The sequence below is a fragment of the Oncorhynchus masou genome, chromosome 10 (genome assembly GCF_036934945.1).
Source record: "Oncorhynchus masou masou isolate Uvic2021 chromosome 10, UVic_Omas_1.1, whole genome shotgun sequence".
NCBI classification, from domain to species: Eukaryota; Metazoa; Chordata; class Actinopteri; order Salmoniformes; family Salmonidae; genus Oncorhynchus; species Oncorhynchus masou.
The window spans coordinates 39,483,381-39,507,257 of NC_088221.1; the positions used below are offsets into that span (position 1 = coordinate 39,483,381).

The 23,877-nt window shown below is 44.5% G+C and overlaps 1 protein-coding gene across 1 annotated transcript in view; it reads right to left on the reverse strand.

Moving 5' to 3' along the window:
* LOC135547614 (raftlin-2-like) overlaps nt 1–22,019 on the reverse strand; it is a 39,351-nt gene extending 17,332 nt beyond the window's left edge. The window contains exons 1-3 of the mRNA XM_064976769.1: nt 21,375–22,019; nt 1,826–2,006; nt 251–549 (exon numbers count right to left, since the gene is read on the reverse strand). Of these exons, the coding sequence (XP_064832841.1) occupies nt 251–549; nt 1,826–2,006; nt 21,375–21,513 (619 nt within the window). The 5' untranslated portion in view covers nt 21,514–22,019. The remainder of the gene's footprint in view (nt 1–250; nt 550–1,825; nt 2,007–21,374) is intronic.
* Nucleotides 22,020–23,877: the final 1,858 nt, after the last annotated feature.

Genomic DNA, 23,877 nt, shown 5'->3' on the forward strand with positions numbered 1-23,877 from the left:
GATGAGTAGAGTGTTGAAGGGAGAAAATATCCAGGATTCCACAGTGTGGCTGTGATGATGGGTTCAGCATGTTGAGGGTGTGTGGAGAGCTGATATAACCAACATGTCAACATTGTTCAGGGGAGGAGACAGATGAGAGAACTAGTCTCGCATTGCCATCCTTCCAAGTTATGAGAAAGAGAGAAAAAGAAAAGAGGTGGAAAGGAAAGACGAGAACATGAGACCAGGGACAAGAAAAACAGAATCTCACCAGGGCTGTTGGTAGGGCTGTGCTCCTCCAGGTCTGTGTCTCCATCACCAGGAGGGGTACATGGAGGAGTGCGTGGGAGTGATCGGCAGCCCCTCCTGGGGCTAGGCATCCTATCGTTACTGGCCCCTCCTCCAGCCGGCTGGAGCACCGAGCCCACAAACCTCACGCCCCCCTGGGCATGACTGTTCACCCTGTCAATCAGTGCTCTAACATTGTCACCCGTCAGAGACTGTCCTGTGATAGGCCACTCCTCCACCTTCAACACCGGAACACTGTGACACATGGACACCGCCTGCTTGCTAGGAGACAGAAGAGAGGAGAGAACATCAAATAAAATCAATTTAAAGAGATATTCAGACAGGTTTAAACTGTGAATCACTAATTATCACAAGCAGAATACAGGTCATTCAATCATTCCAAGTGACACTTGGTATCGGCAGCAGCAGGCTCATAAGCATTCATTCAAATAGCACTTTCCTGCGTTTTGCCAGCAGCTCTGCTGTTTATGAATACAAGCCTATCAACTCCCGAGATTAGGCTGGTGTAACCGATGTGAAATGGCTAGCTAGTTAGCAGGGTGCGCGCTAATAGCGTTTCAAACGTCAGTAGAAGGCCTCATTAATGTCCTAAGTTTTCATACATGTGACAATTGCCTACCGTCTGTAAGCTGTTAGTGTCTTAACGGCCGTTTCACAGGTGCATTTTCATTAATTGTTTATGGTTCATTGAACAAGCATGGGAAGCAGTGTTTAAACCCTTTACAATGAAGATCTGAAGTTATTTGGATTTTTACAAATTACCTTTGAAAGACAGGGTCCTGAAAAACATTTATTTTTTTGCTGAGTTTATTTCCCAGGTTGGTTGGGTGGCATGTTTAGTACTGAACTCAGATACATTAAGGGTTGGGTGGGGGGGTTAAGGCATCAGCGTACTTCAGTTCAGCTGGCAACTAGCCCAACTCGTCGAGCTGAACCGAACAAGTGTGCTCGTATATTCCCTTAAAAAGATTCCGCTTGAAAAACGAGAAAAAAGTAGCAATAGTACTGTTTGTCCATTTTGAGACCCCGTAACCAGTATACAGTTCCTCAAAATAGTCCGAATTAAATAGGAGATAACTCAAGAAATCTGTCATACATTTTTGCGCTTTTGTCAAGATCTTAGTCACGCAATTTGACCTAACTAAGATGTTTGGTGCAGTATTTCTCAATGAAATAATTTGTATGAAAACGAGTCGTTTATCACTGAATGACAACAGAATCCCTACTGTTGACCAATCACATGATGGGGCGTAAGACTTCGGTACCGAACATCAGCTTGTCTCCAGAAAAAAAATGTGTGGGCCCGAACAGCTGAAAAAACCCTCAAAGTCCAAAACGAACAAAAATGTCACAAAATGTTTCCATAATATATGCACCAACTCTTCTGAACTGTTTAGTCTGGGACGTTGTGTGACGGCTTAGACTCAGATCTCAGGTCAGTTTGTGTTATACCGCCCTAACAGTTCAAACTGATTCTAGAAATGGGGCAATTTTCTACCATGAAAAGGCAGCCCTTGCGTGTGTATGTGTCTGGTACCTGGGTCGTGGGCGGGTGAGGATGGCTCGGTAGAGCATGCTGAAGGGCAGGGAGCGTGTGCGTCCAACAGAGAGGATAATGGGATGTAGGGTGGTGAGGACATAGCCCTGGATGTAGTAGGGCTGCAGGGCCTGTGGCAGCTCACACAGAGAGGACATATACTGCACAGTGGGGCGACTACCTGGAGAGGAGAGAGATGAACAGAAAGGATGACAAGTGGCAAGGAGAAACAGAGGAGAAAAGAGAGAAGGAGAAACAGAGAAAAGAGAGAAGGAGAAACAGAGAAAAGAGAGAAGGAGAAACATAGAAAGGAGAGAAGGAGAAACATAGAAAAGAGAGAAGGAGAAACAGAGAAAAGAGAGAAGGAGAAACAGAGAAAAGAGAAGGAGAAACAGAGAAAAGAGAGAAGGAGAAACAGAGAAAAGAGAAGGAGAAACAGAGAAAAGAGAAGGAGAAACAGAGGTGGAAAGAGAAGGAGAAACAGAGGTGGAAAGAGAAGGAGAAACAGAGGAGGAAAGAGGAACAGAGTGAGTCAATAATATGACAACAGAAACTAGAGGAATGAGGAGTAGAGGTTAGCAGCATCACATCCTTCTTTGTCTGTCTGAAGATTAACACCAGGAGTCCCAGTCCCAAAATGACCTCACCACCAATCAGATCGTCTCCTATGTCAGTCTGTCTGTTTATTAATCTCTTTAGCAGACCTACTGCGTTCCCTAGTCACTCCCAGAGGAGACCAGTCTGGAGACTCTGGACTGTCCAATAAGCATGCAGAGGTTAATGGATAGAAATGGTTTACTGTATCAGACAGACACTTATGCAGAGCGACTGAAATAATGCTGCCAGCAGCTATGTTTCCATCCAATTTGCAAAAGATTTTCATGCAAATATTCTCAAATCTGCATAAAACAATATGAGCATTTTCCCACCAGAGATGTATTTCCAGCAAATTGACTTTTTTCAAATAAAAGCCTGTGCGTGATGACAGTGCACATAAAAATAACTTTTGCCATAAAATTCCCATGTACCGAGTGAAAAATACAAGTTAAATGGATTTCCATAGTATTTTCAACTCTTCTGATACTTTCGTCACAAAAACTGTTGCGTTATAAAGCAAATGTGCTCTAGCCAACAGCTCGCAGATACAATGTGGGTAGGCTACCCACATTATGAGGTTATTATGGATAACAGCAATATTATTTGTATTTGTCAAACGGCAGCCAAGCAACGATCATCATGTCACCAGAATAAGACCCTTGATATTTATTGGAAAGGAGTATCAAACAATTGTTTATAGACAGATTATTTCACGTAATCACAATTCCAATAGGGTCAGAAGTTTACATACCCTAAGTTGACTGTGCCTTTAAACAGCTTGGAAAATTCCAGAAAATTGTGTTATGGCTTTAGAAGCTTCTGATAATTGACATAATTTGAGTCAACTGGAGGTGTACCTGTGGATGTATTTCAAGGCCTACATTCAAACTCAGTGACTCTTTGCTTGACATCATGGGAATATCAAAAGAAATCAGCTAAGACCTCAGAAAAAAAAATGTAGACCTCCACAAGTCTGGTTCATCCTTGGGAGCAATTTCCAAATGCCTGAAGGTACCACGTTCACCTGTTCAAACAATAGTACACAAGTATAAACACCATGGGACCATGCAGCCATCATACTGCTCAGGAAGGAGACTCGTTCTGTCTCCTAGAGATGAACGTACTTTGGTGTGAAAACTGCAAATCAATCCCAGAACAACAGCAAAGAACCTTGTGAAAATGCTGGAGGGAACAGGTACAAAAGTATCTAAATCCACAGTAAAACAAGTCCTATATCGACATAACCTGAAAGGCCCCTCAGCAAGGAAGAAGCCACTGCTCCAAAACCACCATAAAAAGCCAGACTATGGTTTGCAACTGCACATGGGGACAAAGATCATACTTTTTGGAGAAATGTCCTCTGGTCTGATGAAACAAAAATAGAACTGTTTGGCCATAATGACCATTGTTATGTTTGGAGGAAAAAGGGGGATGCTTGCAGGCCGAAGAACACCATCCCAACCGTGAAGCACGGGGGTGGCAGCATCATGTTGTGGGGTGCTTTGCTGCAGGAGGGACTGGTGCACTTCACAAAATAGATGGCATCATGAGGATGGAGAATTATGTGGATATATTGAAGCAACATCTCAAGACATCAGTCAGGAAGTTAAAGCATGGTCGCAAATGGGTCTTCCAAATGGACAATGACCCCAAGCATACTTCCAAAGTTGTGGCAAAATGGCTTAAGGACAACAAAGTCAAGGTATTGGGGTGGCCATCACAAAGCCCCGACCTCAATCCCATATAAAATTTGTGGGCAGAACTGAAAAAGCGTATGCGAGCAAGGAGGCCTACAAACCTGACTCAGTTACACCAGCTCTGTCAGGAGGAATGGGCCAAAATTCACCCAACTTATTGTGGGAAGCTTGTGGAAGGCTACCCGAAACGTTTGACCCAAGTTAAACAATTTCAAGGCAATGCTACCAAACACTAATTGAGTGTATGTAAACTTCTGACCCACTGGGAATGTGATGAAATAAATAAAAGCTGAAATAAATCACTCTTAATTCTGACATTTCACATTCTTAAAATAAAAGTGGTGATCCTAACTGACCTAAGACAGGGAATTTTTATTAGGATTAAATGTCAGAAATTGCGAAAAACTGAGTATTGGAAAGGAGTATCAAGGAGGTGTATGTAAACTTCCGACTTCAACTGTACATCGTTTTTTGAACAGCAATGTGTTGCTGATAAGTTCAAATCAAATCAAATTGTATTTGTCACATACACATGGTTAGCAGATGTTAATGCGAGTGTAGAGAAATGCTTGTGCTTCTAGTTCCAACAATGCAGTAATAACCAACAAGTAATCAAACTAACAATTCCAAAACTACTGTCTTATAAACAAGTGTAAGGGGATAAAGAATATGTACATATAGATATATGAAGGAGTGATGGTACAGAGCAGCATAGGCAAGATACAGTAGATGGTATCGAGTACAGTATTTACATATGAGATGAGTATGTAAACAAAGTGGCATAGTTAAAGTGGCTAGTGATACATGTATTACATAAAGATGCAGTGGATGATAGAGTACAGTATATACGTATACATATGAGATGAATAATGTAGGGTATGTAAACATTATATTAGGTAGCATTGTTTAAAGCATTGTTCCCTCTGCTGTTTCCTGAAGTCCACAATCATCTCCTTAGTTTTGTTGACGTTGAATGTGAGGTTATTTTCCTGACACCACACTCCGAGGGCACTCACCTCCTCCCTGTAGGCCGTCTCGTCGTTGTTGGTAATCAAGCCTACCACTTGTGTCGTCCGCAAACTTGACGATTGAGTTGGAGGCGTGCGTGGCCAAGCAGTCGTGGGTGAACAGGGAGTACAGGAGAGGGCTCAGAACGCACCCTTGTGGGGCCCCAGTGTTGAGGATCAGCGGGGTGGAGATGTTGTTGCCTACTCTCATCACCTGGGTGCGGCCCGTCAGGAAGTCCAGTACCCAGTTGCACAGGGCGGGGTCGAGACCCAGGGTCTCGAGCTTGATGACGAGCTTGGAGGGTACTATGGTGTTAAATGCCGAGCTGTAGTCGATGAACAGCACTCTCACATAGGTATTCCTCTTGTCCAGATGGGTTAGGGCAGTGTGCAGTGTGGTTGAGATTGCATCGTCTGTGGACCTATTTGGGCGGTAAGCAAATTGGAGTGGGTCTAGGGTGTCAGGTAGGGTGGAGGTGATATGGTCCTTGACTAGTCTCTCAAAGCACTTCATGATCACGGAAGTGAGTGCTACGGGGCGGTAGTCGTTTAGCTCAGTTACCTTAGCTTCCTTGGGAACAGGAACAATGGTGGCCCTCTTGAAGCATGTGGGAACAGCAGACTGAGATAGGGATTGATTGAATATGTCCGTAAACACACCAGCCAGCTGGTCTGCGCATGCTCTGAGGGCGCGGCTGGGGATGCCGTCTGGGCCTGCAGCCTTGCGAGGGTTAACACTTTTAAATGTTTTACTCACCTCGGCTGCAGTGAAGGAGAGTCTGCATGTTGTTTTCGTTGCAGGCCGTGTCAGTGGCACTGTATTGTCCTCAAAGCGGGCAAAAAAGTTATTTAGTCTGCCTGGGAGCAAGACATCCTGGTCCGTGACTAGGCTGGTTTTCTTTTTGTAGTCCGTGATTGACTGTAGACCCTGCCACATACCTCTTGTGTCTGAGCCGTTGAATTGAGATTCTACTTTGTCTCTACACTGACGCTTAGCTTGTTTGATAGCCTTGCGGAGGGAATAGCTGCACTGTTTGTATTCGGTCTTGTTTCCAGTCACCTTGCCCTGATTAAAAGCAGTGTTTCGCGCTTTCAGTTTCACGCGAATGCTGCCATCAATCCACGGTTTCTGGTTTGGGAATGTTTTAATCGTTGCTATGGGAACGACATCTTCAACGCACGTTCTAATGAACTCGCACACAGAATCAGCGTATTCGTCAATGTTGTTGTCTGACGCAATACGAAACATATCCCAGTCCACGTGATGGAAGCAGTCTTGGAGTGTGGAATCAGCTTGGTCGGACCAGCGTTGGACAGACCTCAGCGTGGGAGCTTCTTGTTTTAGTTTCTGTCTGTAGGCAGGGATCAACAAAATGGAGTTGTGGTCAGCTTTTCCGAAAGGAGGGCGGGGCAGGGCCTTATGTGCGTCGCGGAAGTTAGAATAGCAATGATCCAAGGTTTTGCCAGCCCTGGTTGCGCAATCGATATGCTGATACAATTTAGGGAGTCTTGCTTTCAAATTAGCCTTGTTAAAATCCCCAGCTACAATGAATGCTTGGGGGGAATATATACGGCTGTGATTATAATCAAAGATAGTTCTCTTGGTAGATAATGCGGTCGACATTTGATTGTGAGGAATTCTAAAATCAGGTGAACAGAAGGATTTGAGTTCCTGTATATTTCTGTGATCACACCACGTCTCGTTAGCCATAAGGCATACGCCCCCGCCCCTCTTACCAGAAAGATGTTTGTTTCTGTCGGCGCGATGCATGGAGAAACCCGCTGGCTGCACCGACTCCGATAGCCTCTCCAGTGTGCCATGTTTCCGTGAAGCAAAGTTAAGGCTGGCATGGCGTATGTTTTGATTGGTTTGCAGTGTTGTTGCATCGAGTTGGTCTCTTGCATTGATACTTTAGTGCTGGTTGTTTGTGCTGCTGGATTGTTGTTTATGCTGCTGGATTGTTGTTTATGTTGTTGTTGTTTAGAAGTTGGTTCTTGTCTGTGTTGAGGGGGCGTTGTGTTGGTAATGTGAGGTGTAATCTAGTGGAGTCTCTGGAGAGTTATACAACCACCATCACTATATACTTCTTGTGTCCACAAAGAGGGTCTGTTCACAGGGGCTCTGTGCCACACACACACACAAGTAAACACAATCACAGTCAAGCATGCATGCAAGCGCACAAAAACACAACACCAAATCAGACGGCCCATTCTTGGACATAACAACACGCTCAACACATTCCAACAGACTGAACAAACACACAAAACTCTCTCACTCAAAACGCACACTCACACACTCCCACACAAACACCTCAGACTGAGATAAGAGCTTATTACTGACATTTCTCCATGTGAATTTTGCAGAGCCTGGCTGAATTTGGCCATGGTTGAAACAGAAAGATCCTGGCAAGTCCAGATCACAGTGAAATCTCTAGACGAGTGGGTGGCCAGGGAAGCAGTGAAAGGGAAGCTTTTGACCTGGCAGTGTCTCTGTCATCTCACCGTGTGTGATGGGTCCCCACCTGAGCTCTAGAGCAAGGAGAGTGACACACTTCGACCAATAGCTCCCTAGTGGAGCTCAACGCCGGGCTATTCATCCAGTCTCCAGTGTCACACACACACACGTATGACTCTCTGGCCGGGGTGCTGACGTCGCTCTCCATCTCCCTTCTTAAAGGCCCCTCACACCCACTCCCGTCCCCACAGCTCACCCCTGTCAACACACACACTGAGCCCTCTGTTCTCCCCATGTGTGAGAAAAAGCGTGGAGAGAAGAGGGGGAGCACAGGAGGGGGGGAGAGGGGGTGACTGAGGGAAGAAGGAGACAAGAAAATAGGGTGAAATGAGAGGGGGAAGGAGATGGACAGATACCAAGTGTGGCGCAAAAAAAGGTGGGTTTACAGAAAGATTTTATGAGCCAGAAAACTGGTCTGTGAAAGGGAGAGTTTGTGTAAAAGTGAGACAGAGGGAGAAAACTGGCAAAAGGAGGAGAGAAGGAATGAGGATAAACGGACACACCAAGTGTCTTCACTGACATTTTCAATATGTCCTTGATTGAGTCTGTAATACCAACATGGTTCAAGCAGACCACCATAGTCTCTGTGCCCAAGAACGCAAAGGCAACCTGCCTAAATGACTACAGACCCATAGCACTCACTTCCGTAGACGTGAAGTGCTTTGAAAGGCTGGTAATGGCTCACATTAACACCATCATCCCAAAATAAACCCACTCCAATTTGCATACCGCTCAAACAGATGATGCCCTCCACACTGCCCTTTCCCACCTGGACAAAAGGAACACCTACGTGAGAATGCTATTCATTGACCACAGCTCAGCGTTTAACACCATAGTGCCCTCAAAGATCATCACTAAGCTAAGGACCCTGGGACTAAACACCTCCCTCTGCAACTGGATACTGGACTTCCTGAAGGGCCGCCCCCAGGTGGTGAGGCTAGGTAGCAACACATCTGCCACGCTGATCCTCAACACTGGAGCCCCTCAGGGGTGCGTGCTCAGTCCCCTCCTGTACCTCATGTTCACTCACAACTGCATGGCCAGGCATGACTCCAACACCATCATTAAGTTTGCAGACAACAACAGTGGTAGGCCTGATCCCCGATGAGACAGCATATAGGGAGGAGGTCAGAGACCTGGCCGGGTAGTGCCAGAATAACAACCTGTCCCTCAACGCGAGCAAGACAAAAGGAGAGGATTGTGGACGACAGGAAAAGGATGACCGAGCGCACCCCCATTCTCATCAACAAGGCTGTAGTAGAACAGGTTGAGAGCTTCAAGTTCCTTGGTGTCCACATCACCAACAAACTAGAATGGTCCAAAACACAATAAGACAGTCGTGAAGCAGGCCCTACAAAACCTACGGCTCGGCCTCCGACCACAAGGCACTACAAAGCGTAGTGTGTACGGCCCAGTACCTCACTGGGGCTAAGCTGCCTGCCATCCAGGACCTCTACACCAGGTGGTGTCAGAGGAAGGCCCTAAAAATTGTCAAAGACTCCAGCCACCCGAGTCATAGACTGTTCTTTCTGCTACTGCATGGCAAGCGGTACCAGAGCGCCAAGTCTAGGACCATAAGGCAACCCTCGCTAACCCCTCTTTTATGCTGCTGATACTTTCTGTTTATCATCTATGCATAGTCACTTTAACTATACCTCCATCTACATATTACCTCAAATAGCCCAACTAACCGGTGCCCCCCCCCCCCCCCGTACATTGACTCTGTATCGGTACCACCTGTATTTAGTCTCGCTACTGTTATTTTCACTGTCATTTTACTGTTTTTTTTAAATATTTTTTTCTCCCCCTTCTCTATTGTTAACCTAATACCTATTTTTTACTTAAAAATTGCACTGAGAAAGTGATGCTTGATTGATTCCAAATATACAGTGCCCTCGGAAGGTATTCACACCCCTTGACTTTTTCCATATTTTCCATTTTTTTTGTCAATGATCTACACAAAATACTCTGTCAAAGTATAATATCATGAAAAAAACAAATGTATTACAATACTTATGTAAATTAGATATTTCTGTATTTCATTTTCCAAAAATGTGCTAACATTTCTTAAAACATGTTTTCACTTTGTCATTGTGGGGTATTGTGTGTAGATGGGTGAGAAAATTCAGGTTGTAACAAAAGAAAATATGGAATAAGTCAAAGGGTATGAATACTTTCTGAAGGCTCTGTAGCTGCATTGTTGCTTAAATGTGATTGGCTGTGGTCTTGGTGGTGGAATACAGCCAGGGAGACAGGGCTGCCTGTTAGGCATCGTTCAGGGCTGACAGTGCCCTGCAAAAGTATTCATCCATCTTGGTGTTTTTCCTATTTTGTTGCATTACAACCTGTAATTTAAATGGATTTTTATTTGGATTTCATGTAATAGTCATAGACAAAATATTCCAAATTAGTGAGGTGAAATGAAAAAAATAATAATAATAATTTATAGAATTTTTTGAAAAGTTAACTGAAAAGTGATGTGTGCATATGTATTCACCCCCTTTGCTATGAAGCTCATAAATAAGATCTGGTGCAACCAATTACCTTCAGAAGTCACATAATTAGTTAAATAAAGTACACCTGTGTGCAATCTAAGTGCCACATGATCTCAGTATATATATATATATATATATATATATATATATATATATATATATATATATATATATATATATATATATATATATATATATATATATATATACACATACACACACACACACAACTGTTCTGAAAGGCCCCAGAGTCTGCAACACACTAAGCAAGGGGCACCACCAAGACCAAGGAGATCTTCAAACAGGTCAGGGAGAAAGTTGTGGAGACGTACAGATCAGGGTTGAGTTATAAAAACAAATCTGAAACTTTGAACACCATTAAATCCATTTATTTTTTAAATGGCACCACAACAAACCTGTCAAGAGAGGGCCGTCCACCAAAACTCACAGACCAGGCAAGGAGGGCATTAATCAGAGCGACAACAAAGAGACCAAAGATAACCCTGAAGGAGCTGCAAAGCTCCACAGAGGAGATTGGAGTATCTGTACATATGACCACTTTAAGTCGTACACTCCACAGAGCTGGGCTTTACGGAAGAGTGGCCAGAAAAACTCCATAGCTTAAAGAAAATAATAAGCAAACACATTTGGTGTTCGCCAAAAGCCAAGTGGGAGACTCCCCAAACATATGGAAGAAAGTACTCTGGTCAGATGAGACTAAAATGTAGCTTTTTGGCCAGCAAGGAAAACGCTATGTCTGGCGCGAACCCAACACCTCGCATCACCCCGAGAACATCATCCCCACAGTGAAGAACGGTGGTGGCAGCATCATGCTGTGTGGATGTTTTCCATCGGCAGGGACTGGGAAACTGGTCAGAATTGAAGGAATATGTCCTCTCTGTACTTCCATATGATGCAGCCACCACCATGCTTGAAAATATGGGGAGTGGTACTAAATAATGTGTCGTATTGGAATTGTTCCAAACATAACACTTTGTTTTCAGGACAAAAAGTGAATTGCTTTGCCAAATCCTTTGCAGTATTACTTTAGTGCCTTGTTGCAAACAGGATGCATGTTTTGGAATATTTTTGTTCTGTACAGGCTTCCTTCTTTTCACTCTGTCAATTAGGTTAGTATTGTGGAGTAACTACAATGTTGTTATATCAAACGGGATATTCAATCTGTTTTTATTTTTCATCCTTTCATCCATAATTCCACTTTGACATTATGGGGTATTGTGTGTAGGTCAGTGACAAAAAAAATATAGTTAATCAATTTTAAATTCAGGCTGGTTACAACAAAATGTATGAAAAAAATCAAGAGGTTTGAATATGTTGAGGGCACTGTACTACAGGAGTTCAGGAGATAAACATGAAAGCGGAGAGCGAGTGTGATACTGTCGATCTCATAGCAAAGAGGAAAGGTTCATCTTAATGTGATTATCAAGGCACTTAACCTACTAATGTATCCATCTCTGCTAGCAGATCATTACATTAGCTAAACAGTAATACCGTTCTGCCAATCAGGGTCCCTCGAGTTCACTGGAAACTCAATTGAGCTGAGCAGAATTGATTCTTCACTGTGTGTTGAACCATATCATAACACCAGCCAGGTCGGCTGGTACCACTGACCTTGTAGTCTCTTCCAAATTTAAAGAGCAACTGCCCCTAAAAAAACAACTTATTGTTTAGAAAACAGCCTATGTGGCATCGATACGAGTCATTCTACTGTCAAAATGTACTACAAAGTGTAAATAGAATAATTTTGGTCATAAAGTTAGTTGTCTAAAACTTTAATTAGTGAGACTAAACAACATAAATTAAGGTTGGGTTTGTTTCAATCCCGCCAACAGCTGGCAGCACACAAGTAATCATCAATTCGGAATGCAGGTTCATGCGACCCAATCGTAATAGCCGTGGTAAATTTGGGTTGACTTTGGATAGCCCTATGGAACTCGTTAGGGACCATTGGTAAATTACACAATGTACATGTGACACTGTTACAATTCTAATAGCTCCAAATTTCAATGATTTAAAACCCTCCAACTATAAATTCATATACAAATATTGAAAGCATTTAATGCGAACTAAAAAAGGTATACAACATGATAAGTCCCATTTAGATTGTATAATTTATTGATGGTCTCTAACTAGCCCCAGAGAGAGTCTATCCGAAGTCAAACCAACTTTGCCACCGTCACATACCAGCCAACTGAAGCTAAATAATTTGTGTAACTCATCCTACCTGTAAAAACACACACACACACACACACACACACTGCATTTTTCCCAAGAGTGTGTCTTAGACCGCTGCACCACTCGGGAGGCCCATCTTTCTCTTCCTCAACTCACCCAGCTCTTTCTGACACCAACCAATGAGCCCAATCTCTTTGCATTTACTGTAGCCAGAATCCTCACCCACTGAGCACCGGACAGCCATGGACTTTGGGTCAGTCCACCCTGGCCTTGATGTTAACGTCCGCAGACGGACCGGACCAAATCTGAACCTATTGTAGATGTATGTTTGGATAGCACAGTAGTGAGTAGGGCACAGTACAATACAGAGTACAGTAGAGTACAGTATACTGTACCCTCCTCTGTTGCATTGTACTGCACTGTGATGTCCAAACTTGTGAAACATGAGGAGAATGACATTCACATTTATAATGATTAATTTCCGTGTAGTACAGATGAGGAACCCATGATTTAATTCCGTTACTGGGTGTAAATCCACTTCAATCACCATGTCATAGCTGACACCCCATTCTTTCTGCAGACATCTTGGAATCTTGCATAAAAACCTGAGCAAGAACACCGTAATTACGTTATCAGTTGGTATCTGCGCAGTTCATTTTAAAAAATGTGTGGAAATTGGTAAAAAGTCGCCCTTGTGCAAACCTTGAAATCAATGTTTTTTGTTTGGCATACATTTTAAAGTGAAAAAACTGAGTCAAAGAGTAATTCGGTGACAGTGGAATTGCCCATAGGTTATTGGTAATCCTAGATCTATTTGTACCGTCTTGCCAACTCGTATGGTAATTTTCACACCAATTGTATTTACATTTTATCAAGGAGTCATACTGAGACCATGGTCTCCTTTACATACAAACCCTGAATTGCAGAAATACATACATCATAATACAAAATGGAAGCAGAAAGAAAAACGCAGTCATAAAAAAAACACATTGATCAGTAGTAAGGTCCTCAATCAGCTTTCTGAGTGGACCTAGAGGCACCAGAACATCACATTCATCAGTAGTAAGGTCCTCAATCAGCTTTCTGAATGGACCTAGAGGCACCAGAACATCACATTCATCAGTAGTAAGGTCCTCAATCAGCTTTCTGAATGGACCTAGAGGCACCAGAACATCACATTCATCAGTAGTAAGGTCCTCAATCAGCTTTCTGAATGGACCTAGAGGCACCAGAACATCACATTCATCAGTAGTAAGGTCCTCAATCAGCTTTCTGAATGGACCTAGAGGCACCAGAACATCACATTCATCAGTTATAAGGTCCTCAATCAGCTTTCTGAATGGACCTAGAGGCACCAGAACATCACATTCATCAGTAGTAAGGTCCTCAATCAGCTTTCTGAATGGACCTAGAGGCACCAGAACATCACATTCATCAGTTATAAGGTCCTCAATCAGCTTTCTGAATGGACCTAGAGGCACCAGAACATCACATTCATCAGTAGTAAGGTCCTCAATCAGCTTTCTGAATGGACCTAGAGGCACCAGAACATCACATTCATCAGTTATAAGGTCCTCAATCAGCTTTCTGAATGGACCTAGAGGCACCAGAACATCACATTCATCAGTAGTAAGGTCCTCAATCAGCTTTCTGAATGGACCTAGAGGCACCAGAACATCACATTCATCAGTAGTAAGGTCCTCAATCAGCTTTCTGAATGGACCTAGAGGCACCAGAACATCACATTCATCAGTAGTAAGGTCCTCAATCAGCTTTCTGAATGGACCTAGAGGCACCAGAACATCACATTCATCAGTAGTAAGGTCCTCAATCAGCTTTCTGAATGGACCTAGAGGCACCAGAACATCACATTCATCAGTAGTAAGGTCCTCAATCAGCTTTCTGAATGAACCTAGAGGCACCAGAACATCACATTCATCAGTAATAAGGTCCTCAATCAGCTTTCTGAGTGGACCTAGAGGCACCAGAACATCACATTCATCAGTAATAAGGTCCTCAATCAGCTTTCTGAATGGACCTAGAGGCACCAGAACATCACATTCATCAGTAATAAGTTCCTCAGCTTTCTGAATGGACCTAGAGGCACCAGAACATCACATTCATCAGTAATAAGGTCCTCAATCAGCTTTCTGAATGGACCTAGAGGCACCAGAACATCACATTCATCAGTAATAAGGTCCTCAATCAGCTTTCTGAATGGACCTAGAGGCACCAGAACATCACATTCATCAGTTATAAGGTCCTCAATCAACTTTCTGAGTGGACCTAGAGGCACCAGAACATCACATTCATCAGTAATAAGGTCCTCAATCAGCTTTCTGAATGGACCTAGAGGCACCAGAACATCACATTCATCAGTTATAAGGTCCTCAATCAGCTTTCTGAGTGGACCTAGAGGCACCAGAACATCACATTCATCAGTAATAAGGTCCTCAATCAGCTTTCTGAATGGACCTAGAGGCACCAGAACATCACATTCATCAGTAATAAGGTCCTCAATCAGCTTTCTGAGTGGACCTAGAGGCACCAGAACATCACATTCATCAGTAATAAGGTCCTCAATCAGCTTTCTGAATGGACCTAGAGGCACCAGAACATCACATTCATCAGTAGTAAGGTCCTCAATCAGCTTTCTGAATGAACCTAGAGGCACCAGAACATCACATTGATCAGTAGTAAGGTCCTCAATCAGCTTTCTGAGTGGACCTAGAGGCACCAGAACATCACATTTAATAACATTTTGAAGATTGCTCTACAAATAAGGTGTAAGAAAATAAAAAAGAAGACTTCTGTGACTCAGTAAAGACCAAATACATTTCCATTCCTGAGACTGTGTGGTAAATCATACAGTGCATTCTGAAAGTATTCAGACCCCTTGACTTTTTACACATTTTGTTACGTTACAGCCTTATTCTAAAATGGAAAAGTCCTCAGCAATCTACACACAATAACCCATAATGAAAAAGCGAAAACAGGTTTAGAAATGTTTGCAAATTTATTATAAAAAATATATATTTTTTAAACGTATTTTCATAAGTATTCAGACCCTTTGCTTGGAGACTTGAAATGGAGCTCAGGTGCATCCTGTTTCCATTGATCATCCTTGAGATGTTTCTACAACTTGATTGGAGTCCACCTGTGGGAAATTCAATTGATTGGATATGATTTGGAAAGGCACACACACCTCTCTATATAAGATCCCACAGTTGTCAGAGCAAAAACCACACAGCGAGGTCAAAGGAACTGTCCGTAGAGCTCCGAGACAGGACTGTGTCGAGGCACAGATCTGGGGAAGGGTACCAAAACATTTCTGCAGCATTGAAGGTTTCCAAGAACACAGCGACCTCCATCATTCTTAAAAATGGAAGAAGTTGGAACCACCAATAACTTCCTAGAGCTGGCTGCCCAGCCAAACTGAGCAATTGGAGAAGGGCCTTGGTCAGGGAGGTGACCAAGAGCTCTGACAGAGCTCTAGAGTTCCTCTGTGGAGATGGGAGAATCTTCCAGAAGGACAACATTCCAGAGGGACATCAGAGACTGTAACGTTCTGTGCTTCACGGAAACATGGCTCACTGGAGAGACGCTATCCGAAGCGGTGCAGCCAACGGGTTTCTCCACGCATCGCGCCGACAGAAACAAACACCTCTCTGGTAAGAAGAGGGATGGGGGTGTATGCCTTATGGCCAACGAGGTATGGTGCGATGAAAGAAACATACAGGAACTCAAATCCTTCTGTTCACCTGATTTACAATTCCTCACAATCAAATGTAGACCGCATTATCTACCAAGAGAATTCTCTTCGATTATAATCACAGCCGTATATATCCCCCCCCCAAGCAGACACATCGATGGATCTGAACAAACTTTATTTAACTCTTTGCAAACTGGAAACCATTTATCCGGAGGCTGCATTCATTGTTGCTGGGGATTTTAACAAGGCTAATCTGAAAACAAGACTCCCTAAATTTTATCAGCATATCGATTGCGCAACCAGGGGTGGAAAAACCTTGGATCACTGTTACTCTAACTTCCGCGACGCATATAAGGCCCTGCCCCGCCCCCCTTTCGGAAAAGCTGAACACGACTCCATTTTGCTGATACCTGCCTACAGACAAAAACTTAAAAAAGAAGCTCCCACGCTGAGGTCTGTCCAGCGCTGGTCCGACCAAGCTGACTCCATACTCCAAGACTGATTCCATCACGTGGACTGGGACATGTTTCGTATTGCGTCAGATAACAACATTGACGAATACGCTGATTCGGTGTGCGAGTTCATTAGAACGTGCGTTGAAGATGTCGTTCCCATAGCAACGATTAAAACATTCCCAAACCAGAAACCGTGGATTGATGGCAGCATTCGCGTGAAACTGAAAGCGCGAACCACTGCTTTCAATCAGGGCAAGGTGTCTGGTAACATGACGGAATACAAACAGTGCAGCTATTACCTCCGTAAGGCTATCAAACAAGCTAAGCGTCAGTACAGAGACAAAGTAGAATCTCAATTCAACGGCTCAGACACAAGAGGCATGTGGCAGGGTCTACAGTCAATCACGGACTACAGGAAGAAATCCAGCCCAGTCACGGACCAGGATGTCTTGCTCCCAGGCAGACTAAATAACTTTTTTGCCCGCTTTGAGGACAGTACAGTACCACTGACACGGCCTGCAATGGAAACATGCGGTCTCTCCTTCACTGCAGCCAAGGTGAGTAAAACATTTAAACGTGTTAACCCTCGCAAGGCTGCAGGCCCAGACGGCATCCCCAGCCGCGCCCTCAGAGCATGCGCAGACCAGCTGGCTGGTGTGTTTACGGACATATTCAATCAATCCCTATACCAGTCTGCTGTTCCCACATGCTTCAAGAGGGCCACCATTGTTCCTGTTCCCAAGAAAGCTAAGGTAACTGAGCTAAACGACTACCGCCCCGTAGCACTCACTTCCATCATCATGAAGTGCTTTGAGAGACTAGTCAAGGACCATATCACCTCCACCCTACCTGACACCCTAGACCCACTCCAATTTGCTTACCGCCCAAATAGGTCCACAGACGATGCAATCTCAACCACACTGCACACTGCCCTAACCCATCTGGACAAGAGGAATACCTATGTGAGAATGCTGTTCATCGACTACAGCTCGGCATTCAACACCATAGTACCCTCCAAGCTCGTCATCAAGCTCGAGACCCTGGGTCTCGACCCCGCCCTGTGCAACTGGGTACTGGACTTCCTGACGGGCCGCACCCAGGTGGTGAGGGTAGGTAACAACATCTCCTCCCCGCTGATCCTCAACACTGGGGCCCCACAAGGGTGCGTTCTGAGCCCTCTCCTGTACTCCCTGTTCACTCACGACTGCGTGGCCACGCACGCCTCCAACTCAATCATCAAGTTTGCGGACGACACAACAGTGGTAGGCTTGATTATCAACAACGACGAGATGGCCTACAGCGAGGAGGTGAGGGCCCTCGGAGTGTGGTGTCAGGAAAAAAACTCACACTCAACGTCAACAAAGAGGGAGCACCCCCTATCCACATCAACGGGACAGTAGTGGAGAAGGTGGAAAGTTTTAAGTTCCTCGGTGTACACATCACAGACAAACTGAAATGGTCCACCCACACAGACAGCGTGGTGAAGAAGGCTGGAACGTGTTCTAACTAATCCCCAATCATCAGGCAGGTCCAGTGTTGATGTTAATACTAAATCTAAAGCCCACTGGTTTAGACTAAAGCCCAGAACAACAATGAAACAGATCATAGGTTGGTGATTAAGGACATTAGTTCTAATCCTTAATAATCTGTTTAGCTCTACCTCACACTGAAACATCTTTCTCAGAGGCTCTGCAGCAGAGAGCATGGTAATCAGTCAGCCTGTCTATCTATCTAGTGGAATGCACTGGTACTGGAGGTCGTGGGAGTCACATGGCCTGATACTGGAGGTGGTGGGAGACACTTGGCCTGGTCCTGGAGGTGGTGGGAGACACTTGGCCTGGTCCTGGAGGTGGTGGGAGACACTTGGCCTGGTCCTGGAGGTGGTGGGAGACACTTGGCCTGGTCCTGGAGGTGGTGGGAGACACTTGGCCTGGTCCTGGAGGTGGTGGGAGACACTTGGCCTGGTCCTGGAGGTGGTGGGAGACACTTGGCCTGGTCCTGGAGGTGGTGGGAGACACTTGGCCTGGTCCTGGGGGTCGTGGGAGACACTTGGCCTGGTCCTGGAGGTGGTGGGAGACACTTGGCCTGGTCCTGGAGGTGGTGGGAGACACTTGGCCTGGTCCTGGAGGTCGTGGGAGACACTTGGCCTGGTACTGGAGGTCGTGGGAGACACTTGGCCTGGTCCTGGAGGTGGTGGGAGACACTTGGCCTGGTCCTGGAGGTGGTGGGAGACACTTGGCCTGGTCCTGGAGGTGGTGGGAGACACTTGGCCTGGTCCTGGAGGTGGTGGGAGACACTTGGCCTGGTCCTGGGGGTCGTGGGAGACACTTGGCCTGGTCCTGGAGGTCGTGGGAGACACTTGGCCTGGTCCTGGAGGTGGTGGGAGACACTTGGCCTGGTCCTGGAGGTGGTGGGAGACACTTGGCCTGGTCCTGGAGGTGGTGGGAGACACTTGGCCTGGTCCTGGAGGTGGTGGGAGACACTTGGCCTGGTCCTGGGGGTCGTGGGAGACACTTGGCCTGGTCCTGGAGGTGGTGGGAGACACTTGGCCTGGTCCTGGAGGTGGTGGGAGACACTTGGCCTGGTCCTGGAGGTCGTGGGAGACACTTGGCCTGGTCCTGGAGGTCGTGGGAGACACTTGGCCTGGTCCTGGAGGTCGTGGGAGACACTTGGCCTGGTCCTGGAGGTCGTGGGAGACACTTGGCCTGGTCCTGGAGGTCGTGGGAGACACTTGGCCTGGTCCTGGAGGTCGTGGGAGACACTTGGCCTGGTCCTGGAGGTCGTGGGAGACACTTGGCCTGGTCCTGGAGGTCGTGGGAGACACTTGGCCTGGTCCTGGAGGTCGTGGGAGACACTTGGCCTGATACTCGAGGTCGTGGGAGACACTTGGCTTGGGAAAAATACAGTATCAACAGCAAGCATCAAATGTGGCTAAGATCCCCCACATGGAATAAAGATAACTCTGTGACACAGCCAGACAAGCAACACATAAAGGCATGAAAAGCAGTAGGCACAGCAGTCCTTTTAATTCTTCCTTTTAATTCTTGACCAATGAGCATCAAAGTAAAAACATATATTTGTTGCATTTCCAGACACTTTTTGGAGTATTCCTGTCATTCAACAGTGTGTGGATGTCTCTATTCTACACAGGCCTAGAGCCAGACACGAGGCACTCTGACATAGCAGAGAGAGAGCTATTCTTGTGATGTGCTTTTTGCTTTGTCTCTGAGACATCTGCAGGCCAGGTGCTCTGCACTCGGGAATGGAGCTCAGTCACGTTCAGGGTTATGTACGCTCCAAAAAAGACCCTCAGGACATCTATTATACAGCTTCTCTCTGTCTCCAGTCACCGCTCCTCATTTCAATAACATACTCAAGGTATTTAGGGTTGAACTTGACAACCTGTACCACAGTCTTATTATGTACATAGTCGTACTAGACATATCATTTGATATTTAAAATAAGTAATACAGTATTTCAATAAGGTATATGAGGCCATGTTTTATTCTTGACCAGGTTTCGGTTGGTATGGAAGTCACAACCAGCCTACACAGACAGAGACTCCTATAGCCAGTTGAACTGGTCTTGGTAATATGTGGCTGGTGTGGAGGAAACTCATGACTTTCTGCTGATCTTCCAAAAAAAAGCACTTTTGAACAAACACACACACACGCTTGTTGAGAATATACTCAAATGAATCCTGGCTATGTCCAGATACTAAAATGGTCTGTGGTGTAGAATAAGAGTGACTGTATGAACTCTATCAACTAGTGGGCTTTAATCCCAACCCCTGGGCTGGGCGCCATGCCACTCTTTACTGAGTCAGCCCAAACCCAATAACCCATGCAGACCTATCTAATCACATCTAAAGTTCATAGCCATGATGACACAGAGGTACCACAGCGAGCAAGAGAGTGGTGGCTCCCCAGGGAGTCCCAGTCTACAGACCAAGATGTCATTTGTATTAGAGCAGGGTTCCCAAACTGGGTCCTGGGGTGAGTGTTTAGGGCAAACTGGGTCCTGGGGTGAGCGTTTAGGGGGTTTTGCCCTAGCTCTACACAGCTGAACTACTCATCATCAAGCTTAGATGATTTGAATCAGATGAGTAGTGCTAGGGCAAAAAGACTAACCCCTGTATTAGGATGGCTTTGATGACCATTATTTGATTTCAACACCATTGTTTCGATTATACCAGACACTTTATAAACCAACACTCAATTCAAAAGGACACCAGCCACTGTTAACATGGCTTTACTTAATCATAATTTCCCTTCCAAATAGGCCACCATGGGTACAACATCAACCGGCCCGAGTCTCAAACTCTTCATGTCGGGATTACGCTCAAAAAATATTCTGTTTGACGAAGGCTGTTGTGGCAGTTTCAGATGATCATGAATCATATTCTAATGTGGTGGCAGGTGTCTGCAGTAGTAGGTACTGTATCGTTCATCCCACATGGATGCGCGCACGCACGCACGCAAAAAAAAATATCCTGACCTATTTCTCTGGATAATAAAATGACAGCGGTTGCTAAGAGAACAGAGAGTAGCCAGAGCACAGGAATCTGGATACACACATGTAGTTCGTTCCAATTAGGATCAGCCCAAAGAAAGACGCTTGTATTTGAAAAACAAATCTTCAATTTGTAAGACAATGTTTGAAAAGGAAAAGCCATACATTGTAAAAATGGGGGCAAGACTTCGATGTAGCCCAGGCTATTTCATAAGAAAATAGTAATTCATGTTTCTTTGTTTTCTTACATTCAGTTAGTGTAGCAGAGTCAATATCTAAAGAAACATTGTTTAGAATAAATCCAGAGTACCCCGTTTTGTTTTATCAATGAATGTGAGATGATATCCTAACGCATAACGTTACCTTCAAAACTGAAGTCCAGTAGCACATACTCGTAAACGGTGTCTGTTATGGTCTCCACTTGCGGTCTCTTCAGAGTGGAGTATATCTTCCCGGGGCTACTGTCCTCTGGGTCTTCCAGTTTCCTCAACCCGCAGCCCATAGTGCCGTGGCGGGATATCCAGCTCACACTAACCGTGCACGATGACAATTGATCTACAAACAGAGTTTTGCTATTGCTATAAAGTTAACCGGATTGCTCCATCCAGGGTGGGTTGACGCTATAAAGCTGTTAGACGTTGCCCCCGGATAACCACTGTCATAGGCAACCAAAGAACGCACAATAAAAAATATGCTATTTTATATTTTCTGTAAATAGTTATTTTTCAACGCACCGTGCGCCTAAAAGCGTGAAGCTCTCGTTCTTTGGAGAAAAAAAAACATAAAAAGTTACAATAATTGAGAACTCCACCACTGCGCGCGAGCGGCTACTTTGTTGCTAACGTCGACTTATCCGCAACAAATCCACTTTTAGTTTTATTTTCGGCTATCAAATTATATTATTCGTATCATCCACTTAAAAAAACGAGAGTGATTTTAGTAAAGCCGAATAATAAATGTGTGAGTGATTCATGAAAGCCAAAGCGTGGCTGCTCGCAGGAGGGAGAAAACATGGGAGGACCGAAGGCGAGGAGGTGATTTGTGCAGCATGACATGGCCTGTATTTTAATGGCTGCTTGGTTTATTTACTAAATATAAATATTTCTGTAGGCTATAGATGTAGCACACTGGGCACAGACGTCAGTTCGTCTATTTTTGATTTAGGCTCAATTTGGTTGAGTTGTCAACTAACTTAAATTCAACATGAAATGTCACTATGACATGGGATTTAGGTTGACAGTTGGTTGGGAACAAGACGAAACACCCTTACTTTGATGACTTTCTGCAAATCAACATCATCACATTCAATTGTGGAGTTGAAAAGTACCTGTAAACAACATTGATTCAACCACTTTTTGCCCAGTGAAGCCAGGGCTCTATAATCTTTAAAGAAAAACCGTTGCAGGTTCTCAATTAAGTTGTTTTATGTAATGAGGCAATACACGTGAACATTTATGACGCCAGTAGATACTTTTGAGTGCATTGCTATGACTCAAAGCCACTGGATATCACTAAAGTTCAAAGAAAGTGAATGAAACTTGTGACCAAGGCATGACTTCACCTGCTCAAAGATTTAAACACCAAATCAACTATACAGATGGACCATGATCAACTATACAAATGGACCATGATCAACTCTACAGATGGACCATGATCAACTCTACAGATGGACCATGATCAACTCTACAGATGGACCATGATCAACTCTACAGATGGCCCATGATCTTCCTAGTTCAACGAAGATCATGGTCCATCTGTATAGTTGACAGTCAGTCTATTGATCCAGCTTTTCACTACTTGTCAACAATGAATTGGAGGACCATTATTGACTCTGAGTAAGAGGTTATTGACTCTGAGCAAGAGGTTATTGAGAGTGGTGGGCATTTTGTCCATTTCAATTGAAGCTGTTTTACCAATGGAAAATTATTTCCCTTAGATTAATCAATTATATTACGTAATATCCCTATCACTAGACATGGGAACTAGACACAATCAGTAATATGCATTTGAACCAAATTGACTCAAATTAAGTCTGTGTGTTTGTGTGGGTGGGTGTGTCTCTCTCTATTTCTCTCTCACACACACAGACTGTGTGTGGTGGTGCAACATGCAGTCAACACACATCTGATTGTTGAATTGTAACTGGGATCATTGAAGCAGCTGAGAGCGAGCCACTATAACAGCTGGAGGTCCTTATGGGGTAAGGCACCAGCACCAGGTTTATTTCACCGTTATTTAACCAGGTAGGCTAGTTGAGAACAAGTTCTCATTTGCAACTGTGACCTGGCGAAGATAAAGCAAAGCAGTTCGACACATACAACAACACAGAGTTACGCATGGAATAAACAAACATACAATCAATAATACAGTAGAAAAATCTATATACAGCATGTGCAAATGAGGTAGGATAGGAGAGGTAAGGCAATAAATAGGCCATGGTGGCGAAGTAATTATAATATAGCAATTAAACACTGGAATGGTAGGATGTGCAGAACATGAATGTGCAAGTTGAGATACTGGGGTGCAAAGGAGCAAGATAAATAAATAAATACAGTATGGGGATGAGGTAGATTGGATGGGCTATTTACAGCTGAGCTATGTACAGGTGCAGTGATCTGTGAGCTGCTATGACAGCTAGTGCTTAAAGCTAGTGAGGGAGGTAAGAGTCTCCAGTTTCAGAGATTTTTGCAGTTCGTTCCAGTCATTGGCAGCAGAGAACTGGAAGGAGAGGTGGCCAAAGGAAGAATTGGCTTTGGGGGTGACCAGTGAGATATACCTGCTGGAGCGCGTGCTACTGGTGTGTGCTGCTATGGTGACCAGTGAGCTGAGATAAGGCTGGGCTTTACCTAGCAGAGACTTGTAGATG